The sequence below is a fragment of the Netta rufina genome (genome assembly GCF_964035555.1).
Source record: "Netta rufina genome assembly, chromosome: 2".
Classification (NCBI taxonomy): Eukaryota; Metazoa; Chordata; class Aves; order Anseriformes; family Anatidae; genus Netta; species Netta rufina.
This window is the reverse complement of record NC_140124.1, coordinates 144,871,050-144,889,852: the sequence shown is the minus strand read 5'-3', so window position 1 is coordinate 144,889,852 and position 18,803 is coordinate 144,871,050. Positions and strand designations below refer to the sequence as shown.

Genomic DNA, 18,803 nt, shown 5'->3' with positions numbered 1-18,803 from the left:
TCCTCAGGCTCCCCAGGAGCACGGAGGAGGTAGTGGTACTGTCACAGCCCATGCCAGGATCAGGCTAACAGAGCTGGCAGACCACATGGCAGTGCTTGCAGCCTAATTCACCCTACAGAATTACCCCTAGAGACAATCAGGGTGCCTCATCTCTTGTCTGCCCCTTCCCTGCACGCACCCTGGTATTGCTAAGGGTCGCTACAAGGGGAAGGCTGTGCAGCTCTCCTCGCTGCCCCTCTCCTACCTGTGCTGGGCTGGTCCCGAGGAGACTTCACCTGCAGCCCCACAGCCTTGGTGTCCATCTCATCGAGCTCCAGCGCTCACAGATGTGTTTTTAGGGCTGCCTGGACCTCGTGGGACATTGGCCAATGTCGTAGGTGCCCAGGGGAAAGTAAAACCTGTAATAAAGCTCAGGCAGCTGGGCATCCAGCAGGCTGCCGCTTCTGCTCAGAGGGGAAAAAAGAGAAAACAAAAATCTTCCTGCAAGGTTTAATTTAATGGAACCGAGTAATGTATGCCTGGCGTTGAAGTTATGTTCTGGGTTTTTCCATTTGTTTGCAAGGGTGGTTTTGGTTTGAGGGGTTTATGTTTGTTTGTTTTTAATTCAGGACTCTCGGAATTTGTAAAGACAGCTAAGAGGGATCCTGTTCATATGAGCAGATACTCATTTCACATTTCAGCTTGCCAGAGTGAAGTCCAGAGTTAACTTTCTGTAGGAAAGGAAAAAAGCAGCTGAGAGTGATTTTAGGTGTCAGAAATCTGCACGCAGTATATCCTCTTTTTAAAATTTGATGCTTGTAAGTAAATTCCTAGCAGGATTATTTTTTTTTCTGGTGGATGTTATCCATCTTCTGTTGTAACACTGTGGTGTCACGGTGCTCTGATGATACTAGATATCATCTGAATAATCACCTCCCTGCTGCCTGCAGTGCTGTACCATGTCCAAGTATGAGGACATCAGTGCAGCAAAAGGCTTCACCAACTCAGATGTCTACAAGGGCATCGTGTCTCTGCTCTGCCTGGTATCCTGGACACCTGTGAAAACATTTGATCACGTCTTCAGGTCCCTGACAGCATTTGGAGACCGGAGCCAAATAGCTCCTAGCCCGGTGTGGGAGCTTTGAAGCATTTGCCCAGCTGTCTGTATTGCAGCTGTAGGTGCCGTGGGCATGGCGTGGGTCAGGAAATGGTGTTTGTGTGGGTCTGCTGCAGTGTATCTGCAATTTTTCAGCTTGTTCTTCTGTGAAAACAAGCCCAAAACACACCTAACCCCCTGGGCTGTATGCTCAGTCTTCTGCTCAGGAGGAAGGGAGGAGGACAGCACAAAGGCACACAATAAATGTGCAGTGCTTGACTGGGGCATGTTGAGAAGAGACAACGTTCAAGGCAATATATGAACTTTTGGAAGTGTGAAGATGAGGGAGAAAAAATATCGGACTGTTAATGAATTCCAAAGAGAAAAGGGAGATCTTGGCAGAGTTCATCACCCCTTCTTCCTCTTCCTAAACTCCTCCTGTCAGGCCTCACCATTGGAGACCCTGTGTAGCTGCTGCCTGTCCCTGCAGTATGTGCCATGCTGCGTACCCTGAATTTTAATCAATTGGTCCCCCATGTTACCCTTTTTTATACACTTCTGTGTCTTCTCTACTGTTTATCATGACAGACAGAGAGATTTCTTACACAGACCAGGAGTGTGATAAATTAATCTGCCGCTTGTGAGCTGTGATATAGGACAGGCCAGCTCCCCAGCCTGTTGAGGGAGTTTATGTGAGATTTGTGTGCCTGCCATGCACCAAGGGCAGCCTACCCTGCGTGGCATCAGGGGTCTGCTTCGTGTTAGGGCTGCTCCAGGCGCACTGCAGCAGCGCTGAGTGCGAGCCATGTGTTTCCCCTGCAGCCTTGTTGGCTACCAGCGCAATGGAAAACTCCGCCGCCTGTGAAAACCTCCTGACCGTGTAAATTCACAGACTTCCCCTTATCTGATCATGCCCCAGTTCTGAGAAAACAGGGGGAAGGAGCTGTAGTATTTGGGCTTTGTGGTAAACGCTTGAAATTATGTAGTTTCCATGTCCTGTCTTTGTTTAGTGGCTTAACTTGCAGCTGGAGAACCAGTAGTCATCTCTCCCTGCTGCCATGCAGGAGGTCTGGCAGCTGGTACCCCTAACTTCCCAAACAAATATTCAGATGCACTCTTTTTAGTGGAGATATGGTCCTTAGGTCCTTTATATCCACATAAAATTAAGTTTAAAACTTAGGCATGTGAGTGAATTACTGCATGTTAGCAATGCTAATTGGCTGCAGGCAAAATTAAGACCAGCGTGCAGACACCTAACATTGACCTCAAGTTAACTGTGCTGACGTGGCCACCAGCAGTGGATCGTCTAGCACAAGGTAACTTGTGATTTGGTGGCTTTGTTTTGTCACAGCCATCAGAAATTCCAGGAAAAGTACTGGTCATGCTCCATACTGACCGAATGTCCTTGAACTCAGCTGCTGACAGAGGTTTCTAGCTTGCTTAGACTCTAGCAGCTGCTTTTATTTGGCTTTTGTTATGATGGGTCTTTTTGCTTGCTTTTGTTTGTTTTAATTTTTTTTTCTATGCTGTGGGTATAGAACTTCTTTAATTCCATAGATTTTAAGGAATGGAGCATGGGATCGGATTTACTCCAGCTTCAGAGCCATTACTTTCACCCAGATACGTCTGTGCTAAGGCCAGAGATGTTAGGTTAGGAGAACCAACCTGTTCTCAGTGTTGGAGCCTTGTGCAATGCATAAACCACCAATTGCATCAGATCCCCTTAGGAGATCCCAGAAGATGAGCTGCAGAAGGCAAGGAAATCCTGATTAGCTGTCTTAGCAGAAAATTCTTCCTCCACAATCCCAGCACCTTCCAGTGTCCCATCCCCAGTCCTGCCAACCTCTGCTGCTTCAGAGGAAGACAAATAGAGTATGTGGCCCAAGAGCAGATTTCACTTAGAAAATTGTGTCTTGCTTGGATGCTGAGCTTGTCTAGTCTTAGCTTCCCACTGCTGAATCTTATTATGACTTTGCAGCAAGTTGGTGTAAGAACCTGACTGTTCTTACATGCTCCCAACTGGTCTGAAGTAATTATTATCAGTGTTACAAACAACACTCATTATATGGCCCTGTGTTGTTTTTGTAGTTTGTGGTATTCCAGATGACAAAGTAGACGACCTAGCAATCTGGTCTGGCCTTACAAATCTAGGAGTTTATGTTTGTGGCCCTCAGCAAAGACAGAAAATAGTTACCAAAAGATCTTCTTCTATTTCAGCCAGCAAGGAGCTGTTATGGAACCGAGACATAGAGTCAGTGATGTATCTGAATACTAATACCCCTTCGTAATAAGCAAAATGAATAATTAGTGCAGCCTGATTTGCTGAAAGCCTTTGTGGTTTTGAACGCTCTCGTTATCTCAAAATAATACCTAGCTTTGTAATGCCATCCTCGAGTAATTATCTTCTGTGAGCTCTGGATAGTAAAAACTGACAGTGCACTAATCGGGCTTGCTGCTGCCGACGTCCTCTCGCAGACAAAATCCTTGACTTGAAATACGGGATGCAATGAACTGCAAGGTCCCCGCATCCACGGAGCCTAATGAGGGGCTCTGAAGCCTGAGCTGCTGAAGTGGTGTTGAAGTACACAGCTTCTGTGTCATTTTAGGAGAGATTAAGCAGGAACGTCTCATCATTTGTGTGCCTCAGCTTGTTGCAGACTGGGTGAGGAGGACTCCCGTCGGACGGAGTCCCTGAAACACCCACCAGTGGCTCTTGCAGGCTATTTAACAGTCATCGCCTCTCTTGTTTTCCAGATTATTCAGGACAGAATATTTAAGCACATATCACGTAACAGCTTAATATGGAACAAACATCCTGGAGGGTTATTTGTACTGCCACAGTATTCCTCATATCTGGGAGATTTTCCTTACTACTATGCGAATCTCGGTGAGTGAATCCTTCCTACCCTCGGCTGGCACTTGGAATATCGTTGATCTCTGAGCAGCACGTGCCTCGGGACTCGCCATTCATTCCTAGTTAACAATGATTTCCATTTAGCCTGTCTCAGTCTTCCCTGCCCACTGCAGACTGGGATGTCTCTGACTCATCGACATGCACTGTGGGCCTTGCAAATTCTGTTTTTAAAAAAATCCCTGTCCCTTCATACTTTTCAGTTGCCAGTAATTAGTGCCTGAGTTACTGACCCATTTATGGCCCAAGGGGACGCAAGAGGGATAGTTTTTTGCTTTCTTTGTTTATTTGTGCTTGGCAAATTGGAAAAGTGGTAATTTACCCATGGCACTTGTAAATGGAGCCCAGAGTTGGTACGGATTTATTCTCTGTACTCTGTGTCCTCTCATGGATCCTGCTAGAAGGAATGCAAAGGCCTTACGAACGTGGCTTTTTCCCAAAGCAGATCTTAAGTGATGAGTTCTGCAGGGGAATGTGCCTGCAGCCTGAAATTATCCTGCTGATGACACTTGCTTCCACTTTTGGCTCAGCCTGTGCCATCCCACTTGTGTGTATCTGTACTGCCCACCTGCTAAAAATTCGCTGTTACCGTGCTTTTGGTAATCTCCAAAAGGAGAAGAAGGTTTCTGTGGGAATTTTGATGAAAAATGACTCTGACCCCACACAGATGAATGTAGATAAGACTGAGAGCAGTAATTAAGGGCAGAAGTAGGATCTGTTATTTCAGGCAGGGAAGGCAGGCACAGCAAGACAAAAATGTCAGAATTGGAAGGGAAGGATGCAAACTGAATTATCAGGTCAGAAAGTAATTGAAGACGTATGTGGATGGGGATTTATCCAGAAAGAGCAAAAATCTGACAGAGGCTGCGATGGAAGTGTAGAAACTGAACACGCCTCTTAAAATCGTGGATGCATCTAGAAAACGCCACGTATCCAGAGCCAGGCAGCAAAACCAGGCAGAGCCAGTGTCAGGAAAGAAATTTGGCTGAACAAACTAGGTATTATCTGTGGGCAAACTGGAAGGAAAAAAGAGATTGAAGGACATTTGTGGAAAAAGTGAGAAAAGGCAGTAATTGTGTTGGAGTGAGGGTTTTCAGGGGGCATGGGAGTTAAAAGGAAGTGTGATCTCCTTAGAAGTGTCTGGGACTTAGTATCCAAGACTGAAGGAGATGACCTAAGAAAAAAAAAGCCAAGGTTTGCATTAAACATAGATTATCCTTCCACCTCCAAGTCCTTTAACCTGTACTAAATGGGGCAATTTTGTCTTTACTGAGCACATCTCTCTCTGCTTCAGGTCTGAAGCCTCTCCCCACGTTCACTGCCGTTATCCATGCAGTAACTCCCCTGGTTTCCCAGTCTCAACCTGTGCTGAAACTCCTGGTTGCTGTAGCCAAGTCCCAGTACTGTGCAAAGGTAAGGAAGGAGCGCTGTCTGGCTGTCAGTCACATCTGAGACAGAACTGCTGTCCCGGGAGTGAGGAGGCTGTTGACTCCAGCTCTTCTCACTCTAGTTCCAACTCCTGTTTCAGTTCTCGTGTTTCTTTTCTCTGAGATTCCTGATGTCTGTGACCTGCGTGCACGGGAAACAGAAATTCTGAGTATAATGCGAGTGGAATAGAGACAATAATTAAACCCCTTTGTTTCATGAGACAGGTAGAACAAAGCCTGCACTTTAAATATCTGAGCCGTGTATGCTGCAAACTGCAAAAGGATGTCTGTGCCTCAAGAGCCCCTGCGTGATCTTCCTTCCTCCTGCTGTGGCTCCTAGGCTCACAGTGCCGGGATTTTGGCTTGCCTAAAAGAAACCCTGGGGAGTTCCGCAGGAGCACCCTCTTGCAGTGGAGAACCACAAGTGTTTTAGCCTTCAATGTGAGCCAAAGTAAATCAATGACGTCCGTGTGACCTGGCCTAGACAGAGACTTCCTGAGTTCCTGTCCAGCCTACATTTGTTTAGGAGGATGTATACAGTCAGGATGGGTGAAATTACTGTAGGAAGTGTTATTTTTATGCAGATTTATATCATTCTTCTTGATTTGGAAAGCCCAGATATGAATTCAGCATTGCTGTCTGGAGATCTGAGTCTGTAGGGCTTGGACTGCATTGCCACAAAGGAGTCTGACCGTGGTCCAACATTCTCTTCCAGATCATTGTCTTATGGAATTGTGATAAACCCCTCCCAGCCAAACACCGCTGGCCTGCCACTTCTGTGCCTGTCATAGTCATTGAAGGAGAGAGCAAGGTAAGTGGAGAGGAGCACCATAAAAGATTGCATGTATTCTCCGGTGGGACCAGAATTTGTTTTTCGAGCTGCTTCGGTGAAAGCTTTGTAGTTTGCAGCTGTGTGACAGCTCCTCTCTGTTCCTCGTTCCTCTGCACCAGCTCGGTCACCGATTCGTGTTTCATGCACGAGGCCCGTGCTCCCAGAAGCCATCAGCATGGCAATTAATGCCGTGAGATTCACAGGTGGGGCCCTGCTTTGAAATGTGCTCCCAAGAGTAGGCAGCGCTGCCCCCTTCTTTGGAGATCTCTGTCTCTGCGGGGACATGAAAGCAGCGATGCAGCTGATTACTGAGTCTGAGCAGTCAGAGGCAAGGCTTGGGGATCAGCTGCACACCCAAACACAGAGGAAGAGATGAGAGTGGGTAGTGCCAAGCCACTGTTCAGAAAGTGCCTTCTCCATGGCCTTGTAGCAGACTGCTGCCAGCGATGGGACCCCACCATAAAACAAAGGAAGGGACGAGGGGCGCTTGCGTGGGAACAAAACCACTGCATCGTCTCCTGCTGTGCAGCACACTTGTTTGTTCGTGCTTCCCCAAAGCTGAAACAGGCAGCACCCAGATGAGAGGAGAGGCTTCTGTTAAATCCGTGCAGAAGCAAACGATTCCTTTCCAAAGTCAGGCCTGAGAGAAGCGGGGCTTCTTGTTCCACGGCTGTGACTGAGACACATCTGGGCTGGCCCCTCGGCAATCTGTATCGTTTGGCTCTCGAGCTCTGCCTTTGCAAAGAGAACTTTTAGCTGCTTGGGCTGCGCGGTCCTGTTTTGAATTTATGGTCCTGTCCTTGGTCTTGTACCCCAGTCACCTGAACAAAGGGAAAGCAAGGGCCCTGCAAAGTTGGCAGCTGAAGGCTTATGCCTTAGCTAGCCATGTAAACAGTATCAGGAGAGTCGCTGCAGGGCCAAGAAAGGCTGTCTGTAGTGATTTCTGAGTCTTTTGAACATTGCAGAGCTGGTTTTTTTTTTTTTTTGGAGAGCTTGCAGAGGTGAGATAGAGGAGAAAACCTCTGACCAGTTCTACAGGATTTGTAGAAATTGGCCCAGGCACTGTTTAGATTACAAATGAGTCTCCTGAGTACACAAAGGTGTGTTTGTAGTGGACAGTCTCATCTCTCTAATATCCCAATATATGCCAAATGGCTTCTTGCGCAGAAAAGCTGCTTGTTTGGACAAAGCTAGCAGAGCCAGAGCAGTCCAACTCAAAGGCTGTGCAAAGGAGCTGCTTTTTCAGCTCCAGACCTAACTGAAGCATCCTGGCAGGCGCAGTCGCTCTGGCCAGGGGCTCTCAAAGGCCTGCCTTAATCAAACCTCCCGCTCCTACCCTTGAAATCATGGTATGTTATCGCAGGCATTCTGCAACAGGGAGCTTTAGCTGTGAAAGGAAAATCCATGGGTAATCCTGACTGTTTCAGTGTCTTCCACCGTCTGTAATAGAGCTAGGGTGAGGAGCTTGGTCTCCTGACTGCTGCTTGCTTGGCTTTGCCTCTGCATAAGCAAATCAAAGCTGTCAACACCTGCCAGATCGCCTCTCCCTCACAGCCACAGCGTTCCTGGGCAGAGGCCCATCGCAGTGATGAAGGGATGCTCTTCAGACAGACGCTGTGAACCTCCTGAGTATGGGGACAGAGCTTTCTCTCAGTCATGGCATAGGTTTAGGGACTCGCTTCCGAACAGGTTGCAAGGGGTGCAGAAATGATCATGTCCATTACGAGCTACATGAAAAACTTCTCCATGTCCTTGTTTCCAGACAGTGATCTCCCCTAGCCGGGCCCGATTTCTGTAGTGATTTCTTCAGGTAATGAGTTTGAAAAGAAGTCTATTAACTAGACAGGCTATTTTTCCTAGCAATTGAGGGAAGCAAATAGTGTCATGTCCTTATTACCACTCATCAGTTCTCCAAAGGTGCTAATTAGTCTGGTAAAGAAACCATATGGATTCTCATCTCATCTCGGCAACATCTCTCGCTGTTACCTTTTTGATCCCACTTTTCTATTTCTTATTGCCTCGAGAGCTGTCCTGCCGTAGTTTTTAAAAGCCTATTCTGCATTTAGATTTTATATGTATATATTGTGTCACTGAAGAATGCGATTTTTAAAAACGCCACAGTATCAATGTAATTCTTGATGCAGAGGAAGCTCCACTGGTACTCGTGTTCCTTAGCGTGTTCTCCTTTTCTGATGGAAACATCGCACCATTTGGCAGCAGCTCCCTGCTGAAGCAGCAGCAGCGCACAGAGATGGAGCTGTACCACTTGACAGGGGTACAGTCCTGGCAGTGTAACATCCTTCACACTCAGCCTGGGCTCCTCAGTTCCCAGCTGTGTCGCTTTAGGAGTGCTGCAAAGTCCCTGTCAGGGCTTCGTTGTCTGTGATCCTCACACCCACGGGAGGGCAGAGGGAGCACGTCCTGCCTCAGGAATCTGTAGGTCCATCTAATTCTCAGCGTGGACCATTACAGTTTGTCACATAAGGAAGGCAGCCTGCCCCAAAGGGAGAGATCTGTTCAGAAATTACTCCTCAAGCAGAAGGTGTAAGCTGACTGCTGGAGTGATAGAAGTGACAGTCTTTCCCTCCTGAACTAAGTAGTCCTTTCTATCAGACAGACATGCGATGTGCCCAAGACAAAAGGAAATCAGAGTGAGGAATGAGATAGAGTATTTCCCTGGAAATAACTCCTTTAAATGATTTTTTTTTCCTCCCTTGGATGCCCACAGGTTATGAGCAGTCGCTTCCTACCCTACGACAACATAGGGACAGATGCAGTGCTAAGCCTGGATGAGGACACCGTGCTTTCAACCACTGAGGTAAGGGTCTCTGTCATCCCGAGCAGCTCCCGGGCTCATCTTGAGCACAGCAGACAGGCTCTTCCCTTGGCCTTGCCAGTGACCAAGTGCTGTAAGGTTTCCCTCAATACTCTTCGGATTTTATGTGTCATGCTTGTTTCAGAAACCCTGCCACTGCCTACCATCAGAAGAGCTTTTCACCCTGGTTAATTGGCTCATCATTAGCATATGGTTCTTCCGTTCTTTATTATTTTAGTAACATAGCTGCAGGCGGGTGTAGGCAGCCAAGAGCAGTCAGCTTCAGTGCTCTGTTCTCACTTTTCTGATGAGGGTAGCGTTCCTTCCCCCTGTATTACCAGTAGGGTGTAGGTGGGGAAAGTAGGGGTGTCAGCAGCAGGGAACTGCTGTCGCTCCAAAACAGTGTCACCACCCTAATGCAGGATTTCACTGAGGAGTGCTCTCTCACTGACTGTTCTGTCACCCCAGAAAGTTGGGAGATCTTTGCTAGTTCAGTTGTTGGAGTGTTTGTGCCAAGAGCAAGATAGCACTAAGAAAGAAAAATACTGTAGAAAACCAATTTTTACAACTGGGATGAGTATTGATTTCTGGAGCCTCTTCCTGAGAACCACGGGAGCAACCGATGACAGTTTATATAGAGTGCAATATTTGGGAAATGCATTATTAATGATGGCCAGGGAATAGCCTGAAAAGCTCGATTTTCTTTTGTTTTCCCCTTTTTTTTCCTCCATGGCTGCGGCCATTCCTTTCTCCCCACTTCACCTTTATGAAACTGCATTCTTTGTTGATGGTGTGGACTTTTCACTGATGCAGTTACTGCTTGTGTGTTAGTGAGGAAATGCCTAACGCCAGCCACCAGTAACTGCTCTATGTACCCTAAGATGTCACTGAAATTGTTCTAAATGGATCAGATTGCAGCTGCTGTTCTCCCAATTATGGTTTTGTTGGGCTGTGGTTAAACTGCTCCAGAAGGAGCCTTGGCAGCCCTCTCCTGCTTTACAAATGACATTGAACCTGTGTGATACCAAGGTTACATCTTGATAGTTCCTGCTAGATGAGGAAGAATACAGCTGCTGGCAAATCATGTGCAAAGCCCTGCACAGCCAAAAAACCCCAAACCAAAAAAAAAAAAAGGCATTTGTCCTAGGGCTGGAGTTCCTAATAGGTTGTTGCCCAGGATGAAGGGTCCTGTCTCGGCTGCCCTGAGGGCTGCGGTAAGACCTGTCAGTCTGCACTGAGGTGGAAGTGACAGCAATCCAACCTGCGGATTCCGTGAGGATTTGGGGCTTTGTTTTGTTTTGCCTGGTATTTGTCATCATCCAAGCTTTGTAGTCACTCAGGCTTTTGGAATGTATGTGAAATAAATAGTGTTTGGGTTCGACTTGGCCTTGTTTTACACTCAACATCCTGAAATGCAAACATTTGTTATCGTATCAAACAACGTATGCATTTCTTTGGGAATTCTTCCCTTGTGTGAGCAGCTTGCTGCCCATACTGCATGTGTGCGTGGTGGTTTTGGCTCTGTGAGCCTCACACCCCCGTGCTGCAGAGAGATTCAGCTGGCCACCTCTCTCCTGCCACTTTGCCATGCCTCAGCCAGGATGCTGGGGTCAGCGGCTCTCTTTGGTGGCTCTCCGTGAAGAACTGGGGCCTTTCTACTTCTTCATTTCCTTCACCATGCAGCTTACAGAAAGAAACAGCCTGTTTCAAACACAAACATGAAACTGGTATGAAACTTCCCCTGAAACCGGCTGCTCATGGGTGGTCGTCGTGGCAAAGCTTCAGGGACCAGAAGAGGCAATTTAGCAACGTGGTCAAACACGGGCATGTTCCTGTTGGGAGGAGCAGGCACCAGACACATCTTCTGCTCTGTCCACTTCTTGTGCAGTAAGGATTTCCCATTCACAGCAGCATGGCAGGCAGCCGCTCCTGTGAGAGGACCTGTGTCATGTGCACAGAGGGATGTTTGTGTGGGAAGTAATTAGAAATCAGCATGAGTTAGAAACGATACGGGGATTTAAGAGAGTGGCAGCCAGGCTGGCTTTTCCTGCTGATCAGCTGTGTGGTAATGCTACTAAAAATTACACAGGATAAAGAATAGTGATTTTTTTTTCTCTGTTAGGGTGATTGCTTTATTGTGTTTCGCCGGTACAAGGACAGATACTTGAATGCACAAGCGAGGACACTGGGTGTTGCCGCTTTATTATTTATTTAAGTTTGAGGTTCTCAAACATCTCGAAAGAAAACAGATGGCAGGCTTTATGGGAAAGGCCTTCACAGGGAAAAAAAAACTTTTAGCTTTTTCATGTGGTATTGATTTGGATGAGATCAGAACTATCACAACGGTAACTGGTTTGTGCGCATTGTCTTTCTCGTTGGCCTCAGATTCCTTGAAACAACTTGAAAGAAAATAGCTAGTCCCTAACTTTGTGTTCCAGTACATGTGTGACTCTTCTGTTTCATAAAAATGCTTGTAAATGAGAGAAGTCTGACAGTAATCACACAAAATGTGACTCTTCTCATAGCAACTCTTCTTTATCTAACCCCTACACCCTTGACTTTGGCTCTGTTCTTGGAAGGTTTTCCAAGCATTTTTGAGCAAGGTTTTAGGTCCCTCTGGTATCGAGAGAGAACTTTGTATGCAATGCAGAAACAAATGTCTCTTTTTCTTGGTTTTGACTGGGACAGTTAGGATTGCCTTTAACTATTAAAAATTTCAGTCTAGCTTAAGCTCCAAGGACTGCCAACCAACTTTACTGTAATAAAAACCTTTCTACATGTATTTTTACCAAACTCATTTCAAACCAAATGCTGATGAGCCTCCTGCAAACTACCCCAATCATCCCTTTCCTCGTATCACCAGTATTTGTTTGGTGGGATCCTGGGGCAGCAATCTCATATCACTCCTATCATAAAAGAAAAATAATACATAAATAAATAGGTGTAAGAAACTCTATTGTCAGCATTTAACATCTTGTGACTCATATAGTATCATTCATTTCTTTAAAGTGCAAGCTCCTAAAGCTGTTTAGTTCCATGGAATCTATCTTCCCCCTTATTAAGCTATACGTTTAACCTTCTTGGTCACACAGTCTTAAAAGTATCACCTGCATGTAACTTAGTGGCTCAGAACAGATGGAAAATAAAAGAGGAATCCACACTGCTTGCTTGTTTTAACCTCGCTGAGCTACCCCTTTAACTTTAAGGTGCTTGACTCCCAATTTTCCACGCTTTGTGTTGACAGTACTGAAATGGTAGCGAAGTGAAATGCATGAATATGTGCAAAAGGTTCAGTTTCCCACATGGCTATGACCACTCTATATTGCATCTAAGTATAAATGCGTGCACCTACACCTATTCTTTCTGTAACTTGAAAAGGTTTGATATGTAAAGGGCAAGCTTGAAAATGTTAATGTAATGCTGTGATGCTCTAGACTCCCTTTAACAGGAACCATTAAAATGTGCATAATTATAGGGCAAAATGTCAAGCAGTCAGTTTAATTTACTGATGAATACATAGAATTAATGTTTTGCAACAGTTCCAAGATGCTGAATTATGAATTAGTGGCAAGGTAATATTTTGTTTTGTTGACATTTGTTGAAACAGTTTTGGTATTCATTTGGCCTATGCCTCTGTCTGCAGGTGGATTTTGCCTTTACAGTTTGGCAGAGTTTTCCAGAGAGGATCGTAGGGTACCCTGCTCGCAGTCACTTCTGGGACAACACTAAGGAGAGGTGGGGCTATACCTCCAAGTGGACTAATGACTATTCCATGGTATTGACAGGAGCTGCTATTTACCACAAGTAAGCATCCAAAGCATCTGCTGTCCTCCTTCTGCATGAAACAAAGTTGGGGGAGAGGGGGATGAAGAACACTCTTCCGGGGAGGGGAAAAATTGAAAGATAATAAATGGGTCTACTTTTTATGGGGTAATAATTTAAGTTCTTGGTTTAGCTCTGGGGATCTGGTAATCATTATTGCGCTTGTTGGGTCTCTTTGAAGTCACTTGTATTTTGAGGCAGTCGGACTGCTCTTTTTAACATCAGGAATTACACACTTCAAAGAGTTCCCGAATTCATTAAGCGGCTCGGCTGAATGGCCTGTAGCATAGCAGAAAGGAGGTTACTTCCAGACCAGCTCTGGGTATGTGTTGGCTGACAGCTGCAGTCTGCAAAGTCTTCTGGCTACTCTAAAAATGTAGCACAGTGGACACATCACAGATCAGCATATTGGGGAAAACCCCTGTTGTTAGAACTTCCTCAGACCAAAGGCCTCTCTGGATTTTAGGAGAAGGGTATCATATTCTGCAGTACCTAATCCACATCCCAGCAAAGAAGACCGTAGGGGATGTTACAGGCCCAAAGGAGAATAATTTGAACACTGAGGACAGTAGCAGGCTAATTTAACAGAATTCCTTCTGTTGAGTTTTGAAAGAAATAGAGGATAGATGCATCAGTATTGGCTATCCCAATATAGCAAGGAGAGTGCTCTCTTTACTACTTTTCATTATCTTAACACTTAGGTCTGCATTATTTCTTTTAACACTTAAATATATATATATATATATATATATATTGTTTTGCTATTAGTGCTGTTTACTGTTTTGATGATATACTGATTAGTTTTCCCTTCTTGTTGGAGGATGAGACAAGAAGAAGGGATCTGGTGTATCCAGAGTTGAGACAAAATTTCTCTCAGCTGAGACAGAGTTCATAGTCCCTGAAAGCCCAATGACTTGTCTTAATAACCCTGCTGTTGCTTTCCAGATATTATCACTACCTGTACACTCATTACCTGCCTGCCAGCCTAAAGAATATGGTGGACCAACTGGCCAATTGTGAGGACATTCTAATGAATTTTTTGGTGTCAGCTGTGACAAAATTGCCTCCAATCAAAGTAACACAGAAAAAACAGTATAAGGAGACCATGATGGGACAGGTATGTATCCACAGCATGTTTTAGCTGTTGAGATGTATTGACAATATAACGTTTTGAATTTCAAATCAGGCTTACAGAATGCATAGCATTCTGTCTTTTTTTTTTTTTTTTTTTTTTTTTTCAGTTTTTAGCATGGCAGAGCTATAAGTAGACTATAGATTTGCTTATTATAATGACGGGAAGTCCAGAGGGAGAAATGGCAAACATCTACTATAGATGACAACTTCTCTTCAGAATTTCTCACACTACGTTATTCATAGTGATCTCACAGTCACGGAACAGATGATGCTGGTGACTGAATTTTAGTTAAACTCCAGTTTTCTAATTAAAGATTCTAGACCTGACTACATGCAATGCTAGAAGCAGAATTAAATTCTCAAAAGGTTTTATGTTTTTAATTATTAATAATGAATATATAATGTACCAGGCCATCCCTATGTAAGTGTAGTCAAGTATATACTGTGATTCAGGCACTGACATTGGACTGTCACAACAGAGGCAAATCGTGATTTTTAAAGTTTGTTTTTTTTTTTTCCCACAAGAAACATTTTGTCCCATGGTGACACCATCACTCACTAGCAGCCATGAAACATGTGCTTTGGGGCCTCTTCCAGCTCCTGGATAAGTATTCCAGTATGGCAGAAATAGGTGTACCTTCTAGTAACAGGGATATGTGTTAACTTGGGGGCACATCTGCTCCTCCCTTGTGTGAGCAAGTGATGAGAGTAATAAAAAGTCCTATAAGATATTCAAGTCCTAAACAATCTTCTATCTGTGCTGCCACAGTGTCTGTGATCAGTACGACCAGGATTACTAGGGTAAGGAGGAGAGAGGAGAAAGAAGAAGCCCTCTATTTTCCTCTCACATTTTCTCCTATTAGCATTACCTAGATCTTTGAGTGGGGAATGGGCATACCAATTTGTAGATTCCCTTATCTGTATGCCATTGCATTTTCACCTCATGTATAGGTAGTATTCAGCGGTTCAGACTCATCTGGGTACCTGGGAGACCTTACATGAGCAATATGGTGTCATCCAGAAAGTGCCTGTTGCTTCCAGTTTGAGCTTCACCTCTCCACAGGGATGTGCTTTGGCTGTTTGGCAAAGCCTGAACATTCATTTTTCTTTTTTTAGTGCGGGTGGCTCGAGTCATCCATGAACTATAACTCTCTAAAAGACAAGTTGTTCCTGCAGCTTTGGGAAATGTAATGGACTATGTTCATAATTCCTTGAAAGACAAATAAAAAATTAACATAACCTCCGTGTTGTGACAGAGATTAATAGCCATATGGAAATTCACTGCTAATGGACAGAATGTCTGCTATAATCCTCCAGCAACAAGCTTTTGCTTGCTCTTTAGTGCCTCTGTATAGTCAAGAGTCTGTAATCAATGCACATTATAAGCTACCACTTGAACTAAACTGGACAGGCCTTGGATAAAGATCAAATCTTATACAACAATCATTTGGCAGTTCCTTGATTTTATCAGTTTCCTCACATTTTAATTAGCACACTTTGAGCTTATGAGCTTGTATTTGTTTTTAAAGTGAAGTGGAAACATAAGTGCCATAGAGATGCATGAGACGTGGCATAAAACAAAATTTAGCAGTTTCACAGCATTCATAGTTTCTCGTAAGTAATAGTTCTGTTGTGTTCATACAGATAGTCCAGGCACAGAGAGAGAGCAATAACTGCTTTAAAGCTCTTATGGCTTCTTTTCTCAGAGATGTTGATTTTCAATGGACTTTTATAGGAATTACAGCTGCCCTCAACTTTGGAAAATTAGTCCACAGGATTTTGTATATATACAACTTGTGTTGACTTTTACCAACCTCAGTTAGAAACCAGTTGAAATTTGTATAAATTTCCACAAGTCTGGACTGCAAAAAATGTGGTTTTGACCTGAAAAAACTAATTTCAGTGTATTTTTCTCCTGTGGCTGCAGGCCATGGGCAGCAGCTTGACTGTAGGATGTGCACATCCAGCGGAAAACAGCAGCCATCTTTCCGTTCCTGTTGGTTTTTAATGACTTGTTCTCTCTCCTAAATAGCTTGAGGGTTTCAAAATAAAGAGAGAGAGAGAGATGGCGTGAGGTAGCATGCTGGCAGGCTCTGGGAGGCCTGTCTAGGGGCGTCATGCTCTGGGTGAGGCCAGACCACAGTTGGACTCAGGTCGCCATGCTGTGCAGCTCTCAGTGGTATTTTGAAGGCTGGCATGTCCAGCCTGCCATCGACAGCTACCACCACAGATTGGGCGTCCTTCCCTTGTCTTAAAACCCCTCACAGAGCAGACTTCATCCCCTGTGGCTGCCACCGAGCCGGGTGCTATCAAGCCCTGGTGACACCTCCCAGCATGGCATCAGCCTGGCCGTGGCGCCCGCCATTTTGCTTCCTCACAGCCGCCGCCTAACTTCTTGCTCTGCTCTCCACACAGACGTCCCGGGCCTCGCGCTGGGCTGACCCTGACCACTTCGCCCAGCGGCAGAGCTGCATGAACACTTTCGCCAGCTGGTTTGGCTATATGCCGCTGATCCACTCTCAGATGAGGCTCGACCCTGTCCTCTTTAAAGACCAGGTCTCCATCCTGAGAAAGAAGTACCGAGACATTGAACGACTCTGAGGAGCGCTGCCGAGGGGGCCAAGCCAGCCCCAGCCCCGCCTGGAGCCAGACTGTGCCACGGCACGGCCGTACCCAAAAACGGCGAGCGGCGCCCGGGTGCGCGCAGCTCCGGACTGCTTCACCCGCCTGGCAGGCTTCTGTTGCTCACGACTAGGTTGTGTACAGTTTCATTATGGAACATTAAATAATTATTTTTGAAATGATTGCTATGCAGGTTTAAACTTTTTTAATGATCAAAAAAAAAAACTATTAAAAACAGAGTTCTTTCTTTAATCAAAATTGTGTTGGTTGTGAATATTTCAAAGCTGCCATTTCTTTCTTTCATGCGTTTGATTGTCATTGCAATTTTCATTCATTTTCCCCTGCAAAGTTAAATGCTTGAATCTCACAGGGAGGAAATGCAGCAGTTTCAGAAACAAACTGAGCACAAGCAGGACAGAAATTAAGTATTATGTTTCTCTTACTGCTGACTTTTTAATATTTTGTTTCTCCGTTTTCCGAAAACTGGAGAGCCCCCAGTGAGCGATGTGCGAGCGTAGATCCTGCTGGCGGGGGGCCCGTGTTGGAGCACACCCGGACCTGCTCTGAGCAGGGAGAGGAACAGCCCTGCTGAGAAGCAGACTGCCGGCGCTTGCTGCTTCTGGCAGCAGAGCCTCATTCCTCATGGCCCTGCCAGTGGGTGACCATGGCACGGCCGGTGTGGGGCACACGCAGCCCACCTGAGCCACTGCTGCTGCCTGGCCACAGCAGCCAAGCCTCTAGAAATAGGTTTGTGTTGAGGGCAAGAGGGATGTTGGCAAAAAAAGGAAGCATGTTAGTGCTTGCAACACAGGAATTCGGCCTGTAATGAAGTGTTTTAAACAAAATCGATCCACGGGCTTTTCTTATTTTATTTTTTTTGGTGCAAATAAGTGGAGAAATTCCCTCCTGGAGTTCTGACACCTGAAGTAAAGTGCATTGTTAGATATCGGTGCTGGCAGCAGTGGGTTCTCCCAGACTTGCTTGAGGCACGGTAACTTGGGCAAGAGCCTGCCCCAAAAATACCAGCGTTGCTCACGCTCCAAAATGTTTTTATCATTTCAGATGGACGTATTTTTTAAGTGAAAGTATTCCAGTTGTTTACTTCTTTGTACTGCTTTGCTTATTTATGTGCTTCTTTAAATTGAAGAATGAAAACAGAAGTGGTGATCTGGGTCAGAAAGGTGCTGTTATGGTTTGCTAAGACAATAAGCACTTTAAAAACATTTCAAAATCTCACATTTTTATGAGGTGCATTGGGGCGTCCTGTAACAATAGGCACCCTAAGAGCTCTTCTGGAGTCACAGCAAGAGGGTGTAGCATCATGCTCACACACTACAGACCAGTAAGCCTTTCTATACCTCATTCCTTTGCATCCAGGCTGTCCCAGGGGTGAAGAGTAGCTGCAGAAATAGGAAGGATGGACCAGAATTACGTTTCATTCAGGCTCAAGCACTGGCTTACTACGCAGCTTTAAGCAACTCCCATAACCAAGGCATGCCTCAGATCCTTGTTTGTAAAAGTAATAGTTATTGGTATTAGAGGGAATGCCATAAAGCCTAAACATTTTTTCTTGAGATGGAAAGATCAAGATCCCTAGCCTGAAAGTTGCTTTAAAACTGCAAAGTACATATTACTAAATGTTTGTATGCAATTTGGCATGTAAAGACTTGCAAAGAGAGATTTGCTTTGCATATGTATTGCAGTATTTGAACAGAGCACAGCGAGTTAGGGCAGGAACATCAGGTTCCTGACATTTTGTGTTAAATCTGAACCAAATCTTTAAAGGAATCTGCCAAAACATGTGTGAGACTGCAGCCAGTGACTAACTGCTGCTGAAAGGAAGAGGTGCCACATTCCCCCGCTCCCCACCCCTGGCCGTGCAGTCTCGCCTCATACCTTCTGCCACTCTGGTGCCCTTCTGATGCTCCCTGTGAGCCCATCTAACTAAAGTCACAGAAAACTGACCATTTGCTCCATTTTTAATGCCATTTTAGAGAGTTAAGTCAGTATGTGGAGAGAGGCAAGAGGAGGTAGATGGGGACAGGGAGCAGGATATCTACCTGTCTTTGTATGGTGAGCTGCTCCTTCAGCTCCCCAAGTCCCATAAAGCAGCTCCTGTGCCATTTTGTCCTCTTGAGAATCAGGCAGCTCTTCAGGGACTGGAA

At 45.3% G+C, this 18,803-nt stretch overlaps 1 protein-coding gene across 1 annotated transcript in view; it reads left to right on the top strand.

Moving 5' to 3' along the window:
* The window catches only part of EXT1 (exostosin glycosyltransferase 1), a 163,505-nt gene extending 146,621 nt beyond the window's left edge, over positions 1-16,884 (top strand). Inside the window, exons 5-11 of the mRNA XM_084281501.1 lie at positions 3,830-3,962; positions 5,281-5,399; positions 6,129-6,224; positions 8,974-9,063; positions 12,704-12,864; positions 13,828-13,999; positions 16,432-16,884. Of these exons, the coding sequence (XP_084137627.1) occupies positions 3,830-3,962; positions 5,281-5,399; positions 6,129-6,224; positions 8,974-9,063; positions 12,704-12,864; positions 13,828-13,999; positions 16,432-16,617 (957 nt within the window). The 3' untranslated portion in view covers positions 16,618-16,884. The remainder of the gene's footprint in view (positions 1-3,829; positions 3,963-5,280; positions 5,400-6,128; positions 6,225-8,973; positions 9,064-12,703; positions 12,865-13,827; positions 14,000-16,431) is intronic.
* The last annotated feature ends 1,919 nt before the right edge of the window (positions 16,885-18,803 follow it).